At 36.4% G+C, this 19,002-nt stretch overlaps 1 protein-coding gene across 1 annotated transcript in view; it reads right to left on the reverse strand.

Annotated features, from left to right (window-relative positions):
• Nucleotides 1–19,002, reverse strand: part of TMEM63A (transmembrane protein 63A) — a 43,864-nt gene that overhangs the window by 22,448 nt on the left and 2,414 nt on the right. The window contains exons 2-9 of the mRNA XM_070949503.1: nt 18,439–18,630; nt 17,844–17,917; nt 15,789–15,843; nt 9,822–9,859; nt 8,374–8,516; nt 3,785–3,836; nt 2,543–2,651; nt 1,190–1,260 (exon numbers count right to left, since the gene is read on the reverse strand). Of these exons, the coding sequence (XP_070805604.1) occupies nt 1,190–1,260; nt 2,543–2,651; nt 3,785–3,836; nt 8,374–8,516; nt 9,822–9,859; nt 15,789–15,843; nt 17,844–17,917; nt 18,439–18,624 (728 nt within the window). The 5' untranslated portion in view covers nt 18,625–18,630. The remainder of the gene's footprint in view (nt 1–1,189; nt 1,261–2,542; nt 2,652–3,784; nt 3,837–8,373; nt 8,517–9,821; nt 9,860–15,788; nt 15,844–17,843; nt 17,918–18,438; nt 18,631–19,002) is intronic.

Below are 19,002 nucleotides of genomic sequence, written 5' to 3' on the forward strand. Positions count from 1 at the left end.
CCAAATGCCTTTGAGAATTAGTATATCATCAGATCAAATGCTTTCCATTTAGCCAGATTAATCCACTTCACCCTGGACCCTCTGCCTATACAAAATATAGAAAATAAGTTATGAGAATTTTAGGGCACAGGGCAGGGGTGAAATGCTCCTGGTTCGGACCGGATCACCCGATCCGTTAGCGATGGCGGCGGGTGGTTCGGAGAACTGGTAGCAAAAATCCCTGCAAACCCCACCACCACCACCACCACCATGCCCACCTGAGCCGCAGGATCATCAGAGGCTTTTTTTTAACTTTTAAAAGTATTTTTTCTACAACCTCTTCCGATTAAAAAATGCTTTTAAAAGTAAAAAAAAAGCCTCTGATGATTGCACGGCTCAGCTGGGATAGTCAGAGGCTTTTCAAAGCATTTTTTCTGCAACCTCTTGGCCGAAGGGGTGGTAAAAAAAATGTTTTGAAAAGTCTCTGACGATCCCAGCTGAGTTTCCTGATCTGCAGAGAGGTATTTTTTTAAATGCCTCTCTGACGATCCCAGCTGAGTTTCCTGATTGGCAGAGAGGTATTTTTTTAAATGCCTCTCTGACGATCCCAGCTGAGTTTCCTGATTGGCAGAGGCTTTTCAAAGTATTAGAAAAAATGCTTTGAAAAGTTAAAAAAAAAAAAGTTGGCCACGCCCACCCAGCCACATTACCCCACACACACACCAAGCCACGCCCACAGAACCGGTAGTAACAAATTTTACATTTCACCCCAGCAGAGGGTTCTGATCAAAATACGGTGATATAGTCTACTAAAAGTTTTTAGTAAGATAAGCAATCTCAGGAGAGGTTTTTTTTTTAAAAAAAGATAATTACCTCCCTATTTCCATGTGTACAACTCTGTTTCTGACTAAAAACAGGCATTACTTTTAAAATAACCACATAACTGCACAGAGCTATTCGCCAATTTTCTGAGCCAATGTCACAGAGGTCCATTTTGGGATACGGAAGCTGGTCCGTCCCATGGATTGCACCTGCCTGTGCACGGAGAAGGACTAATCCAGTTACTAACATATCCTCAAGGAAAACAAAAGAATTACAATACTCATTTCTCAATATACCTGACTGAACTACTGCAACAAAGAAAATGTATATTTGCAAATCTTTTTATAAAAAAAGAAATTTAGGTTTTTCTTTTTTAAAAAAAACTTACTTGAAGTGATTTTCAATGGCTGTTGCACTGGCATTTTGGGGAAGACCGGTTATGAACAATGTGCGCTTTACCTACATATAAAAAATAAGAGTTTCTCAGTGAATTGACCAGGAAGATTGAAAGGAAAAGTGATAGATCATCTCTAAAGTCCCTCCTAACCCTTTCTTTGTAAAATTCTATGACTGACTTCAATTCAGTTCTCTCTTTAACACATTTATAAATTACATTATATTTAGCTTCAGTTTTTAAATTGTTACCAGGGATATTTATTAAATTTCATTGCATGTTATATCTATATAGGCTAATATGGATCCTAGAGATAAGTAAGTCAAACTAGTATTCCTTCTAAGCAGACCAGATCTGAATCTGATCTGATCCCAAGTTCTTTGGAGGGACACAGATAAGCTACTATGAATGCAAAAAAAAAAAAAATGTATTTTTTTCATCGGTACTTCAGCCCCCCACAGCTCTGAACCTGCTTTTACAGTTCCTAGAGAACACACAGAGATAACATTACTGATAATTACTGATATTGAGTAGCAAAAACAAAACAAAAATTCAATTTATTTCACTTTCTTTTTGACAATTTAAAGCTTGAAAGCAAGTGATTAATAAGCCTTTATATAGTTATTTCTGAGCTTTAAACTTCATGTTAAACAAAAAAAATTACAAGTATTTTCTGTCTGTCATGTATAAATTTGCAATCACAGTGAATAATTTGGAATATTTGAAAATTCAGATTTTGTAATCAGCTTGAACCTCGTTTTCACTTTTCTTTACATAATTTAATACAAAAACATTAAAACTCCATACTAACATATATGCAAATAAAATCCAACAAACTGTCCTCAATCTAAACTCACTTTTATTATAGTTATTTTTATGTTTTTTTAATTAGCAACAACTTTATGTCATAACTTTAAAATTAATCCCCCATCAGAAGTACAGATTAAATAAAAAGCGGGATGGTGATGGGAATTGTGACCACTTTGTCCTCCAAACATACAGTTTTGCAAACTGTCAATTACATTTTGTTTGAAAAGCAACATTTTTATGAAACAGTTGTCTCAGAGAAAATCTAAGTGACTTATTAATAGGGAAAAATCAAAGTGAGAGCAAGAAACATTATTCTCAATTTGAATAGACCTTCTATTAACTCTGCTGAGAGACTCTACAAAGCTGAATCATGGAATAGGCAATTTAGTTTGTTCCATGTTGGAGACCCACTCCTCCCATCACACTCTCAGTGATAAGTACAATATGCCAAGAAGCAATTTTCACAATCCAGTCTCCCTCTGGTTTTAATTTAACTGTTCAAGTGTTAAGTATTTTTTTTAATTCATAGAAACTTACTATGCTTTCTTTTTTGTATCTAATGGAACCCACATGTTGTTTCATAAAGATAGCTGTCAAAATCAAGTAAATCACAGCAAAAATTGTATGTAACCAGAGAAGATTATTCCTGTAAAGTAGAATGTTTCAGAAAATTAGAAATGAAATAATTGGAGCAAAATATTTGCATTGATTACATTTATCATGGCCTGGCTTTCCTGGCTTTCTACTTATAGGATGCCTCTGCCTGACTTTTTCAGAGTTGCTTTTCACCTCTGAGACACATTCAGCAAGTGCCCCTACAGGTAGTACTTGACTGCAATTATGTCACTATTGAAAAAAATAGACTCACAACCTGTGCCTAAATTATGGCTGTTGCACCATCTTCATCAAAATCCAGACACATGGCAGCCCACCTGCACTTATGACTCCAGGGTCACTACCATTCAGCAAGCCACCTAGCCCATCAGCATAGTGCAAAGTTGTTACAACTTGAGAAGTCTCAGTTGCCCACTCAGTTCACCAGTGCAAGAGCACTGCAACTCCTAGTCCCCTTCTCCCACCCACCCATTTATGCCATTTTTCTACCCTGCACAACTGCACTTTTGGTGGAAGAGCTATGGCTGAAGTCAAGGCCTTTGGAGAAGACAGCTTTATGCCATGCTAATGGGTCTGGTTGGTGGGCCAGATGGGGGGCTGAATTGCAGTACCCCTATGGTTCTAAGTGTGGGCAGGCTACCAAGCACCCAAATATTGATCATGTGATTGTGTGGGTGCTTTAATGGCTATAATTTTTAGGCATGAGTTGTAAGTCCATTTTTTTCCAGCATGTTTTTAATTTTGAACAGTAACCGATGGTCATAAGTCAAGGACTACTTGTATATATGTGATTCCTTAGTTTACTCCAAAAGTTACAGCTCAGATTCAAGTAGTATTCCTCCACTGGTAGCCCACTTAGCTACACTCTTCATATGCAGATAGCCTATAGAAACAGCTGTTGGGAGGGAATGAAAATATGTCTCCATTTTACTCTTAGGCTTTGGGAATTACATTTCCCAAGTTTCATGACAAGTTACATTCTAGGATTCAAAGATAATTCATTGATAACTGTGTAGTTATTACATTTTTGTTTTCAGTGCACGTCTAGCACATCTTATTCTCTTCTACTACATGATTTAAAAATATTGTCCAAACTGAAAAGTAAAGAATGTTCAAGGAAAGTATTCTGTGTATACAGCATGCAAACATCTCATGATTACTTACCCTATTCGTAAGTTTGCTATAGTAGTTCTTCCAAAGCTAAAAGGATCTTTATCTAAGAAGCAGAAAATAATATTTTAAGTATGTTTTATTCATTCATTTGCAAACAATTAAGTATTATACAAATACAGCAGCTTGGTTATCCTATTACTGCTGCTTTTTAAGATGAACATAACATAAAATAGCTCCACTGAATCAAATCAAGAGTCATCTTAGTCTAGTACAATGGTTAACAGGATCCATCTAAAAGGAGAAAATGGATACAGGCCTTTATTTTGCCCTTGTCCCCTTGCCTCCAATATAGAGACTAACAGCCCACGATAGACCTGACTTCTATGAGCTTGTTCTAAATCTATTCCCAATTAATTTCATCAGATGAATCCTAGTCCTAGTATTTTTAAAGAAAGAGAAAAAAATGAATCTCAATTTTATGCAGCTCAAAAATGCTCACCTGTCTCCTTTTTTACAAAGATATTCTAGCCTTTACTCATAAGAAAGGCATACTGGTTGGCCTTTTCTACATTTTGTTCCAGCTCTATTATAGTATTGTTTTTAAACAAAGTGATGAGAACTATAGATCGTGTTCCAGACACAATTTCTCACTACATTTCTGTAACGGGATTATAATGTTAGCAGTTTTATCTTCAATTCTTTTCGTAATGATTCCTAGGATGGAATTTGCCTTTCATAATTAACCCTACCCCTTGTCATTATCTTCATTGAATTACTCACTGTGACTACCAGATTTTCTTACTGATTACAAGTGGCCCTCAACTTACAACCATTCATTTACTGATCATTCAAAGTTACAACAGCACTGAAAAGTGATTTATGAGCATTTTATGAACACTTATGACCATTGCAGCATCCCAATAGTCACATGATCAAAATTTGGATGCTTGACAACTGGTTCGTATTTATGACAGTTGCAGTGTCCCAGGGTCATGTGATCACATTTTGTGACCTTTTGATAAGCAACGTCAATGGGGAGGTCAGATTTACTTAACAACCATGTTACTAATTTAACAACTGCAGTGATTCATTTAACAACTGTGGCAAGAAAGGTCATAAAATGGGGCAAAACTCATGTCTGTCTTACTTAGCAACAGAAATTTGGGGCTCAATTGTGGTCGTAAATCAAGGACTAACTGTTGTTCCATGAAGCTCTGCCCCATCAGTGTATATACAACGTTTAGGGGGTTTTGTTGCATTATGCCTCAATTTTACACTTAATGAAACCGAACTTGCCAAATTTGCCATTTGGCTGCTCATCCACTCCAATTAAAGTGATATTTCACAAGATCTTCAAAATCATTTGTGGTCTAAAATACTCTTAGTAGCTTGGTAACATCCACTCACTCGGACAGCTCATTGTTTATGTTTATTTATGATCAGAATTAAGCACAGGTCCTTGCACAAATAATTCTTTCTATGCTCCAGTGATAAAACTGTGTATTCTTCTCTTTCTGGTCCCTAACCAGTAAGTAATTCATAAAAAGACAGGCCCTATTAGCCCATGATCACTAGGTTAGTCAAACTTCTGATGAAATTTTGTTAACAGCGTTTAGAAAATTCAAACACAGTATACTGTGTTGACAGGGTGACCTCCATTCAGGTGTCTGTTGACATTGTAAAAAAAAAAATTAGAAAATTGATAAAGCAGGATAACCTTTGCAGAATCCATGCTGACTTTCCTTCAGCAATACTAGTTCTTCTGCATGTTTATTTTTTCTTTGGTTATCCATTTCTACCTACTTTTTCTGATACATGTCTGTTACATTAACTTTCATCTCATCTTAAGCCCAAGATCAAGACAGAGTCACGTCATCCTTAGCAATATCAGCATTAAAATAGCATTTTCTCCTTATGTCTATCCTGTGAAAGGGCAGCCATAAGTTATTGAAAACATGCTAGACTTTGACATCCATTGTTTTGGAGAGACATCAGGTGAATTCAGTAACTTTATATATAAACAATCTAGGCCAGAGGTCTTCAAACTTGGGATCTTTAAGACTTGTGGACTTCAACTCCCAGAATTCTCCAGCCAGCCAACAGCTGGCCTCTGATCTAGGCAGAATAGAGGCAACAATGCAGACAGGACATGTCATGCCAGTATAGTTTTTGCTGACTCAAGGAGGCAAAAAAGTGCTTCCCAGTGGGAAAAGAAACTGATTAACTAGAAGTATTGATACATACACTAGAAAAGTGCTAGTGACAACCAAGCCAATGTTCTACAACCAGTAAAAATCTAGAAAACAAAATGGAATTAAATTCTAATACAGTGGATCATCTCCATATAAATTGTCCTTCTGGCAATTAATATGTGCACTTTAAAGGTTCAGGATTCTTCTAACAACAGCACTATCATGGAAGCTCATGTTGAAGAGAACACAGAATTAAACAGAAAGGAGTTTCTTGCCACCCATTTTTTCCCCTTAAGATTTATAGATGTCATTAGCCCTACATTTCTCTGTTCTTTCCTTGGAAAAAGTACAAGTAACTGAATTTATACAAGCTGGCTCTTCCCTATATGCACAGATATGAAAGAATCATATCTGTATAATGGAAAAAATAAACCCAGAACATTAAATGGTGACTATCCTCCTTCCCGTCCCATCTCCCCTCTTCTTTTGGATATGACCAAGGTCAAACCCAGTGTGTCTGTTTGCCTAATCCTATCAGACTCAAATTGACCCTCAATTTGAGAAAAAGCTCCTGTGCAATCCCATCTAGACCAAAGAGTAGAAGCTTCTCTATCAGCCCACAGCATGGCCCAATAACAAATTGGAAGTTGCAACCTAGAGAAATCCCAGCCTTCCATCTTATTAGCTGAACCTCAGCATTCCATTTCCTTACAATGAACTTCCTCATTTCTGCTGTCCATATGAAAGGTCCACTTTGCCTACCAAGAGAACTCACTTCAATTACAGAGACAAAGACCTGTCAAGCTTCTCCAAACTGGTCAGAAACCTTAGGATTTCCTGTTTTGTGGCCCCCAACTTCAATTAAAAAAACTTTGCTTTTCCATTGTTCAGGGTTCATCTTTCTTGTAAAGCAGGTATCTAACTGTCATTGCAATAAATATGGATCTCTTTCTCAGTGTTGTGCTTCTTACTTTGGCAAAATTCTGTGGCAATTGAACAATTGTGAAAATTATTCTGAAACCCAATACTTTTGTAACAACTATATAATACTTTTTAAAACTTGGAAACAACGTTGTGAGAGAGAAAAGTTTTTTTCTCTCTTTATTCTGCCACTCTGCTCCCAAAGTATCAGGAATAGATGAAACACAAGGTCTCTATAGTTTTATAGCTTTCCTTGAGGAGCAGTAACTGTGGATAAAAAGACAATCTTTTTTTCTCTGTCCATTAAGAATTACATCGATAATCCACCTAGACACAATATAACATTCTGCAAATATATCAATTCCTATGATGCTATCTAAGCAACTTTATGCAGAAATACTGGGGAAAAAACAATTTCACAAAACCCAATCTAAAACATATTGTTCATAACAAACTACCTTGTTATACTTACTGATTTCTTACAACCTTGGCAATCCTTACGCATTGCAGAAAAAGAAAAACATATATTTTAACTTTGGCAGTTTCAGTTTCCTGAACTATTAGAAAATGGCAAGAATAATATTTTTCAGGAAAATATAATCCCTTAAATCCAGACCTGTCTATATACTGAAAAAGCTAAATATGGACTGTACTAAATTCAAAGTTTTTCCATTTTAATAATGTCCTAAAATAAAAAGTCTGCTACAGTTTCTGTATTTGGAATGAACAAATTGACAGAATTCACTTATTTTCAATTATCAATAGTTAGCCTACAGCCTAGGTTTTGTTCTTCCAAATGATGGTGAACTGAGCAATTCAAGCAACTAACTTCTGAAATACAGGAGAACATTCCAGTTACTTAATGTCAATGTACATATCCACTTGCCTCTAAGCACAACTTGGAAGGAAAGTAACATGTCATCACCAAAACAAATGTATCGTTCAATAAAGATTATACTATAAGTACGTTTTGTACTTAAATAACTGTATATCATTTCAGGAGATCAAAATCTAGCAAATTAAATTACAGAATAGGGCATTTTGATTATAAAAGATATAAGATGCACCTAACCATAAGACACACCTAGGTTTAGAGGAAGAAAACAAGACAAAAAACTTTCAGGCGGAGCCTGAGAGGACTACAGATAGGTGTCTTCTCATGTGCCAGCTCTGCCTATTGATTCCTGAACTGAGGAAAAGAGACAGAAGAGGCCGGCAATGACAAAGACAGAAGAGGTGGGGTTCAGCACTGTAAAAGTAGTAGCCCGCTGAGGCCCGGCTACTATTCACCAAAGACACACAGACATTTCCAACCACTTTTTTTTTTTGGGGGGGGGGGGGTGGTGCAACTTATGGAGCGAAAAATACAGTAATTTTCATTGGCTATTTCAGTAGTCTCATATGAATTATAGCGATAATCTTCAAGGCATTTCAGGTAATACAGAACACTTGTATTACAGTGCTACAGTTAAATCAGATTGCTCAGTTTTGCACATATGCAATTCAAATCATAAAAAAGTTTCTTACCAAGCAAGTCACCTGATAGGTTTGCAGGAAGTATAATACACAAAGACAACACGCTGACCACGATCATTAGACAAATGAGATGGCGTTGAAAGGAGAGATAAGTAATGGCATCATGCCCACATTGATCGTAAATCTCATCATCACTGCACCACAAATAAAGAGAAGTCAATCACCAAATTTGAAAGTTGCTTAACCTTAAGGAAATTACTACATAGGAACAAATCAAAAATGCTTGTGATATCTAATAAAATTATATAAACATAATGGAAACATAAAAATGATCAGTAGATACTGTTCAAATTATTGCTTCTGACGTTATACACCCTTATTTTAATAATCTTCTATTTTACATGCCTTCTGTATTCCAGCTACTTAGAAGCATGTTTGATAAAGTATTCTCAACAGCTGTATTCGTTTTATGGAATGGTTTGTCCCATGAATGCAATAAATACTGCCTCCATCTATTATTCTCTAAATACTATTTTATTTTAATAGACTTTTCTCCTATGTACCATGAGTTTTAAATATTTTGGTTTTTATTTCTGAGTGATCCTTATTTAAAATTGCAGTTGTCACTGTAAATATAAATCATTTTAGAGACTCAAAGTAATGCTACTACATAACATAAAAATTAATAATTAAGATGCAAGTAAAAGTGCATTTGTATAAAAAATTTGAGCCTATTCTGCTCCTGCTTTTTTTTAAATTAAGCTTGTCAAGCATTATTCCATAGTAAATGAAAGTCTTCTTAAAATGTTGTTCTAGGTTAAAGTAGTGTTACATACAAAAGTAAAATAAAATTCCAATTTAAAACTGAACAACCTAATATAGAACAATTAGGCTTAATCCTGTAAATTCAAAAACTGATTGGATGCTATAAAAACAGAAATGTCACTCAAATTTTAGAATATAGCATTTAATAGTTGTTTTTCCTTAATGAAAAATGCAGCAATACTGATCATAGAATTTTAAATTTCAATTTAATTTGCAGCTGATTCAGAACAGTTATTGCATTTCTGTAGAACATTAACCAAAGTACTTAACCATAAAGCAGCACTTCTTGTTACAAAATCCAAAGTTGCACATAGGTTTTATACTAATCACATAATTTAGTGCATGTGTATTACTAGATCTTTAATTATTCATTCATTGAAAAATTATTATAATGTTCTAACCTGAGAGGATTCATAGCAGATTCATATTTTAAGGGAAAACCTAAGTCTAAAATAAGGTAATTTTAAAATTAACATCAAAACTATGAGTTGATAATATGAAGGACAATATAGTTCCTTTAATAATTACAGTTCTTATTTACTGAATGTATAACACTAATGCATAAAATAGTCAGCAAACAGGACAATGAAATTGAGAAAAATGCAAATATTTTTTTATTTTCTTAACAATATTAAACAAAATATTCAGATCACAACTTTAGTGCATATACTTACTGCATGCGAAATGCAGAAATCATCCAAGAACAAAATCCCTAGAAATAAATATTTACAGAATTGTTATTCTGAAAATAAACCAGTCTTAGATATAACACAAAGCCTCTGGGTGAGATCATCCATCACCATGAGTTGAGGTATCTGCAGTATGCTGACAATATCCAACTCTATATTTCTTTTTTCTTTTTTTTTTTTAATAGACTTTATTGAGATTTTTTACAGAACAAAAAGGAAATAAATAAGTAAATAAAACAAACAAACAAACAAACAAACATTCAAACAATAACGTAGAACATGTTGATGAATTGGATCTAATTGATATCTGGCGTACCTTGCACCCAAATGACAGACAATATACCTTCTTTTCAAACCCACAAAAGTCGTGGTCCAGAATTGACATGGCATGGGTCAGTAGGAGTTTGGGGTTAGAAATTGGAACAGCTGTAATTAACCCAAACGATTGGGCAGACCATAATCCATTAGAGATTAGATGGAAGCCTGTTCAGAGAAAATACCAACGGAGGTGGAGGTTCAATGCTAAATTACTGGGCGACAAGGACTGTATACAAAAATTCAAAGAAGAAATAAATTTCTTTTTCAAGGAAAATGAAAATAAAGGCACATCCCGTGCAATAGTTTGGGACACAATGAAGGCCTACCTGAGAGGAGTTGGGATTTCATACACCGCACATAAAAATAAACCAGAAAGGAAGACCCTGGAAGACTATTTAAATCATATAGGAGAAGCAGAAAGAAAACTCCAAGATGATCCAGAAGATGAAGCAGCCAAAGAAAATTGGATGATGTGGAAGCATAAAATAAATATTATGGAGCAAGAAGAGTTGGCACAAAGAATGAAAAGAACGAAACAATATCTTTTTGAGAATACTAACAAATCGGGGAGGTGGCTGGCCTATAAATTAAAAAAGGAAAATGAAAGGGGAATAATCCATACTTTAGAGGACTCTAAGGGCAAATTATTGACTAACGAGGAAGAAAAACGAGATAGGGTGAGAGAATATTACGAATCTCTATATAAAGAAGGGGAGATATCGGATGACAAAATAGAAAAGTATTTGATAAAAGCAGAACTCCCACAAATAACTGATGAAGAGAAAGAAATGCTTAATAGAAAGATTACAATTGAAGAATTAAAAATAGCCCTCTCCAAATTGAAAAACAATAAAGCCCCAGGACCTGACGGATTTCCAGGGGAAATATATAAAAAATTAGAAGAAATACTCCAACCGAAATTAGTAGAAATTTTTAATGACGCACTGGTAGACCATAAAATTCCAGAGTCATGGAAAGAGGCGCATGTCACACTCGTGCCGAAAGAAGGTGCCGACCTAAAACAAATTCAAAATTACAGACCAATTTCGCTTCTAAATACGGACTACAAATTATTCATGGGCATAATTGCGGAAAGAATGAAAAAGATTTTAAATAATTGGATATATAAAGACCAGAACGGATTTTTACCGGGGAGACAAATTAGGGATAACATGAGAATTGTGCTAGATACGCTAGAGTACTATGAGGAACACCCAGGAAAACAGATGGCTCTGATTTTTGTCGATGCTCAAAAGGCATTTGACAACCTAAATTGGAAATTTATGATTAAACAAATTGAGATTATGAAATTCGGAACAAATTTTGAAATGATGATCAAATCTATCTATAACAACCAAAAGGCGAGTATCCTGGTGAATGGGGATAGGACTAAAACATTCCAAATTAGTAAGGGAGTAAGGCAAGGCTGTCCCCTATCCCCTCTATTGTTCATTCTGGCCCTAGAAGTCCTTCTACGGAAAATTAGAGCTAACGATGAAATAAAAGGATTGAAGATCAGGAAGGAGACTTATAAGACACAAGCATTTGCAGATGACGTCGCCCTAATCCTTGAAGACCCTATAGAGTCGGGACCTAAAGTATTGGAGGAATTAAGTAAATATGGAGAGGTAGCAGGCTTCATATTGAACAAAACTAAAACCAAAGTATTGATTAAGAACATAACTGAGAGTCAGCAAAACGAGATAGAAGAAGTATTAGGACTACAGGTTGCCAAAAAAATTAAATACTTAGGAATTTGGATTACATCAAGATGTTCGACTCTGAAAGACGATAACTATATTCCCCTAATTAGAAAAATAAAACAAGACCTAGATAACTGGAAAAAAATAAGATTATCACTTTTGGGCAAGATAGCCACAATTAAGATGAACATCCTCCCCAGAATATTATTTCTATTCCAAAACATACCAATAAATCTAGATAAAAAATTCTTTCTAGAATTAGACAAAATCATTAGAGAATTTATATGGGAGGGGAAAAAACCGAGATTTTCCATTAAAATTCTAAGAGGCAAAAGAGATATAGGTGGATTTGGACTCCCGGATTGGGAAACATACTATAGGTCAGCCAAGCTAGTTTGGATAAGAGATTGGATCACCCTGGAAAATGCGAGAATTCTTACTCTAGAAGGCCATGACTTGCAAAAAGGCTGGCACGCCCACATCTGGGAAATTGAGAAGAAAAAGAAGACATACTTCCATAGACATAAAATTAGAGATTCCTTGATACAAACATGGACCCAGATCAGACAAAAACACTACAAGAAAATCCCAAATTGGCTCTCAACGATGGAGGCCCTGACTCACCCAAATAGGTGGGAGAGGGAGAAAATGGCTAGATATAAAGATATTCTAGACGAAGGAGGGAGGCTTAAACCAAATGATACCTTACGAGAGCAAGGAATAACTTTAGATTGGTGGACCTACTCACAAGTAAAATCCAGATATCAGAGGGACAAAGAACAATACGGTCTAGAACCGGGACCAAATGGATTGGATAAAGTCCTGATGGAAACAAATAAAAAGATTCTGGCAAAATTATACAATTATTTGTTAAGCGATGAGAAGTCTGAAGATGTTACAAAGAATCAAATAATTGCATGGGAGAAAAATATAGGGTGCAATATAAATTTTGGGGAATGGGAGGAGGCATGGAATAGAAATCTTAAATTGACTAGAGCGGTGGCATATAAGGAAAATCATTACAAAATGTTTCATAGGTGGTACCTAGCCCCGGCCAGACTAGCGAAGATATATCCCAATATACATCCCAATTGTCGGAAATGCGGCCATGGCCAAGGCACCTTCTTTCACATGTGGTGGACATGCCCGGAAGCGAAAGGATATTGGAGTAAGATCAGGAGATGGTTACACGAAATAATTGGGGAAGATATTGAACTAACACCAGAGATTTTCCTCCTGGGAATAATAAAGAAGCCATATAGAAAGGAAATGATACATTTAATGATCCATATAATTACAGCCGCTAGATTGGCATACGCACAGTATTGGAAAGAGAAAATTCAACCACCAGAAGAGCTTATAATTAAGAAAATACTCGAGTGCGCAGAGATGACTAAATTAACTTATGAATTAAATGATGAAAAGTCAGTATACTATATGGTGTGGGAAAGGTGGTACAAGTGGTTGCATGATAAAATGGAAGAAAGATCAAAGGTGTGTTAAATATTGGTTAAAAGTGAGTCAAAATATCAACAAGTATTATATATGTAAATAGTTAAAACACTGCATATCCGATACAAATTGAAAATGTTTATTATATTTATGTGTCCAACTCTATATTTCTACCCCTGGTGACCCAAGTGATGCTGTTGCTGCCCTCTCACAGTGCCTAGAGGCTGTGCAGGCCTGGATGGGAGAACAACAGGCTTCCACTGAACTCTTGTAGGACCAAATGGCTCTGAGTGTGCGGAGCCCCAAGCTCTGAGACTTTGTCATCTTTAGTTCTGGATGGGGTGGCACTACCCAGATGGATCTGGTTTGAAACTTGTGGGTTCTCCTGGATTTGTGACACCTGCTCAAAGAGCTGGTGCAATCACAGCTAGGACAGCCTTTGCTGCACCAAGTCCCTGTGCTCAATCATTCAAGCCCTAGTCATCTCACAGTTGGACTATTGCAAGCACTCTACATGGGGCTATCCTTGAAGAGCATTCAGAAAATACCGCTGGTGCAAAGTGTGAATTGCATTGGCTACAGGTTTGTTTCTGATGTAATTCAAGGTGATGGTAATCACCTTTAAAACCCTTCATGGCATCCATCCAGACTACTTGACGGATCGCCTCACCTCACTGGGATTGCCCTGCCTTCCCCCTCCATGCCAGCAGAAGAGGCATGCTGCATGCTCCATCAGCCAGGGTATTCTGGTGGGGTCCAGAAAAGCCTTCTCTGCTATTGCTACTGCCCTTTCGAACATCTTGGCCCCCAGAGTGAGGTCGGTTCCAACCCTCCTGACCTTCCACAAAAACTTAAAGATCTGGCTCTGACAGTTGACTTGAGGCTCCAATGGAGGGATTTCATATTGGGAGTGATTGATATATTAATAATAGATCCCACTTCATTCTCTTCTCACCCTACTCCTTCCCTCTCCATCTTTTAGTGAGGGCTCAGTTTTATCTTTTTAATATTGTAGGCTGCCCAGAGTTACTCCATGGTAAAATGGGTGGCCAATAAATTTTACAAATAAAATAAAAATAATTATTAGCAATAATCCTGTTGCAAAATGTGACTCTCACTTGCTCTTTCCAGCTATAATTGTAGTAAGGCCAGGGGTGTCGAACTCATGGCCCGTAGGCTGGATGCATCACACGCTGATCATGCCCACCCCCGTTTTAGTAAGGGGGGGGGGAAGTCACAATATGTCATGTAACAACAACGTGACAATGCAAGTTTGACACCCCTGCTCGAGGCAATTTAAATTCTGCACTTCTCAAATAAGGGAATTGACATGACCCAAACTGGTATCAGGAGATTAAAAAAAAACAAACTTTATGAATTGGTGGCACCAAAGATCCCTGTAAATTGCCTTTTGTGACCATTTAGGAATAAGCGAAGGGATATTCTTGGATCATTCTTACCTGCCAATATTTAAGAGAAGTTGTCAAATGGAAGTTTCATGGATCATCACATTTCCTGAACTTACAATCTTTAGTGAAATGGAAAACACCAAAAAGATGGGATTGCCCCAGTAATTACCAAGTAAATTTAATAAAATAATTGGCTAGATGTAGTCTCTAATGGTGTCTCCCATTTCTCTAATTGCAAAGAGAGTGCCCTTTATTCCATATTTTAATAATACATATTCCTCAGAGTCAACAGGATCTTTGGGGGGGAGGGGGAATCAATTGCAAATGCAACCATCATGATGTGAAACAGTCATAATCATTATTGGATAAATATACTGTTTATATTATTTTAGAGGAAAATCATAAAATGGTATTAATTTTACTTACTATTTCAACCATTTTATGATTTAAAATAAGTGGATCTCTCCACTTCCAGAATGTGCAATTCCTTTCGTGGACCACATTAAATCTCCTTTCGATACCAATGATCTGACCATTTCAAGGAGAGAAATACTGGCAATTTTTCAGAAGTGAATCCTGCAGGCTGGAAGCAATTTGTGCTATTGCAGACACAGTAGTCTATTCAAAACAGAGCTGTTTTGGGGACAGACCATTGCAGAACATTTACCGTAATATTGCTTCCAGTTTAGAAGATTTGCTTCAGAAAAGTAATAGGTTACTCTGGGAATGGGTTTACAGTTGTCCTGGAGATAAACAGACACTCAAAGATATACAATAAGAACAAACAGAACAGTCTGAGGATGCCATTCTTAAAATAATGAGTTCTACATTTACCTAGTTTAAAAGTATTAACATAACTGCACAGTGACATTTCTTTACAACACTGATTCTTTATCTGTAAAATATTAAAGTTTAAAGAAAATTTCCGTACTTCCACAAACTAGTCTGTAAAGTATTGGAATAAGATGGGAGCTATACAAATATTAATTTTAAAATATTTCTAAAAATACTAAGTGACAATATTTTATGAATAGCAAATTGTCATATGCTTAATCCAATAGGCAACTGACCTCTTCAGAATGAGGTTCTTCAAGAACAGAAGTGGACTCAATTACTTCATAATACCTATATTCAGTAGAAAACAAAAAAACAGATTTCAATGTTAGAATTTTATACTAATATAATAGTTGTTGAAAACTTCAAACATTTATTTTTAACGGCATTTAATTATAAAAATACCTGAAGTAAAAAATATTTTTATAGTAAAAGATGCTAAGGCCCAGAAAAGGACAAAAATAAGCAATAGGCACACACATACAGTGGGGCAAAAAAGTATTTAGTCAGCCACCAATTGTGCAAGTTCTCCCACTTAAAAAGATGAGAGAGGCCTGTAATTGTCATCATAGGTAGACCTCAACTATAAGATACAAAATGAGAAAACAAATCCAGACAATCACATTGCCTGATTTGGAAAGAATTTATTTGCAAATTATGGTGGAAAATAAGTATTTGGTCAATATCAAAAGTTCATCTCAATACTTTGTTATATATCCTTTGTTGGCAATGACAGAGGTCAAACGTTTTCTGTAAGTCTTCACAAGGTTGGCACACACTGTTGCTGGTATGTTGGCCCATTCCTCCATGCAGATCTCCTCTAGAGCAGTGATGTTTTGGGGCTGTTGCTGGGCAACACGGACTTTCAACTCCCTCCAAAGGTTTTCTATGGGGTTGAGATCTGGAGACTGACTAGGCCACTCCAGGACCTTGAAATGCTTCTTATGAAGCCACTCCTTCGTTGCCCGGGCGGTGTGTTTGGGATCATTGTCATGCTGAAAGACCCAGCCACGTTTCATCTTCAATGCCCTTGCTGATGGAAGGAGGTTTGCACTCAAAATCTCACGATACATGGCCCCATTCATTCTTTCCTGTACATGGATCAGTCATCCTGGTCCCTTTGCAGAGAAACAGCCCCAAAGCATGATGTTGCCACCCCCATGCTTCACAGTAGGTATGGTGTTCTTTGGATGCAACTCAGCATTCTCTCTCCTCCAAACACGACGAGTTGTGTTTCTACCAAACAGTTCTACTTTGGTTTCATCTGACCATATGACATTCTCCCAATCCTCTTCTGGATCATCCAAATGCTCTCTAGCAAACTTCAGACGGGCCCGGACATGTACTGGCTTAAGCAGGGGGACACATCTGGCACTGCAGGATCTGAGTCCCTGGCGGCGTAGTGTGTTACTGATGGTAGCCTTTGTTACGTTGGTCCCAGCTCTCTGCAGGTCATTCACTAGGTCCCCACGTGTGGTTCTCGGATTTTTGCTCACCGTTCTTGTGATCATTTTGACCCCACGGGGTGAGATCTTGCGTGGAGCCCCAGATCGAGGGAGATTATCAGTGGTCTTGTATGTCTTCCATTTTCTAATTATTGCTCCCACACTTGATTTCTTCACACCAAGCTGCTTGCCTATTGCAGATTCAGTCTTCCCAGTCTGGTGCAGGTCTACAATTTTGTTTCTGGTGTCCTTCGACAGCTCTTTGGTCTTTACCATAGTGGAGTTTGGAGTGTGACTGTTTGAGGTTGTGGACAGGTGTCTTTTAAACTGATAACAAGTTCAAACAGGTGCCATTAATACAGGTAATGAGTGGAGGACAGAGGAGCCTCTTAAAGAAGAAGTTACAGGTCTGTGAGAGCCAGAAATCTTGCTTGTTTGTAGGTGACCAAATACTTATTTTCCACCATAATTTGCAAATAAATTCTTTCCAAATCAGACAATGTGATTGTCTGGATTTGTTTTCTCATTTTGTCTCTCATAGTTGAGGTGTACCTGTGATGACAATTACAGGCCTCTCTCATCTTTTTAAGTGGGAGAACTTGCACAATTGGTGGCTGACTAAATACTTTTTTGCCCCACTGTACTACAGTACCTGAAAGGATCAGAGTAAGATTTCAAAATTATTTATCCCTATATCATTTCTCAAATTCCTGTTACTCTTTAACCTTCAGGGATCTAGGTAGCAGACCTTCCTGTTCAGCCATTTACCCTGCCAAATATGCTCTACAGTAGAGATTAAAGTTTTTAAACACACTAGGATCTACAGCACCAACTTTTTATATTTACCTTTCTGATACTAATGCAATGCGACCATAATCCCAAAATCTTCTTCTAATAAAGGAAAATATCAACACCAACACCTAGAAAATAAAAAGTGGATCAATTAAAGGTTCAATATTCATTTTGAATTACATGTTTCCTCCACTTTTAGTTTAGACAATATAAAAACTTCAAAATCAAGTAGAACATCAACACAAAGTAATCTAATATTTGGTAAGGAAGATGCATTAGTTAAAAGAATGCTCTTTTTAAATATTATAGTTGCATAGATTATATTATTATATTATAAAAATATAATGAATACTATTAAATTGCATTAGAAAAACACTCAAACAAACAAATACTACCCTTTAGCTTGGTGAACAGTACAAAATTTTTCAGATTCAAGAGAATGAAGTAGGATTCCTATCAGCATGGCAAGCCCTATTTTCCAGCACAGTTCTCTAGTGGAACAGGGAGAATGGAATATTGAAGCCCTTCTTTTATATATATATTTCAGCAAAATGAAATAAACTATTTATTCACTCCTCAAATTGCCATGAGCCAACAATGTGGAAGAAAAAAGATCAGTTAGCTACAAAAAAAAAAAAATCAAGCTTACCAAAAAGCAGATTACATCAAGCAGCAGGACAGTAGGAACCCCACCAAAGGTTACTCCTTGAAGTACAGTAGTTCCTCGTGCAGAACTGTAACAGTAGGTCCCATTTTGAGACTCAGTATCATTTCTTCTACTTAACAAGTGAACCATGTGTGAATGACCAACATCAAAAGTCAGGAATGGAATCATGTTGTCCTACTTGAAAAAGAAATTGCATAGCAGGAAAAATACACTTTTACAGATTATTTATTTTTGTTTTATTTTATTAAAGTTATTTGCCGCCCATCTCATTTTGAAGCGAATCTTATATTATACAGTTCGGGGGGGGGGGGGGGAGAAGCAAGATTACTTTGAGCAAAAACTACCATATTTAACTTTAAGCAATACTTAGAAGTTTTCATTAAATATTTCAAAAAAACAAATAGATTAAAATAAACATCCTTTAGCATGGCAACATTTTAATAATATTCCTGCGTAAGGGTTAATAAGAATTATGACTGGAAGGCGGCACAGGTACAGAATCTCTTATTTTACTTTTAATATTTTCAAAGATATAGAACGCTCATG

This window comes from Pituophis catenifer, unplaced genomic scaffold (genome assembly GCF_029215685.1).
Source record: "Pituophis catenifer annectens isolate HBS135680 unplaced genomic scaffold, rPitCat1.0.hap2 SCAF_1, whole genome shotgun sequence".
Lineage (NCBI taxonomy): Eukaryota > Metazoa > Chordata > Lepidosauria > Squamata > Colubridae > Pituophis > Pituophis catenifer.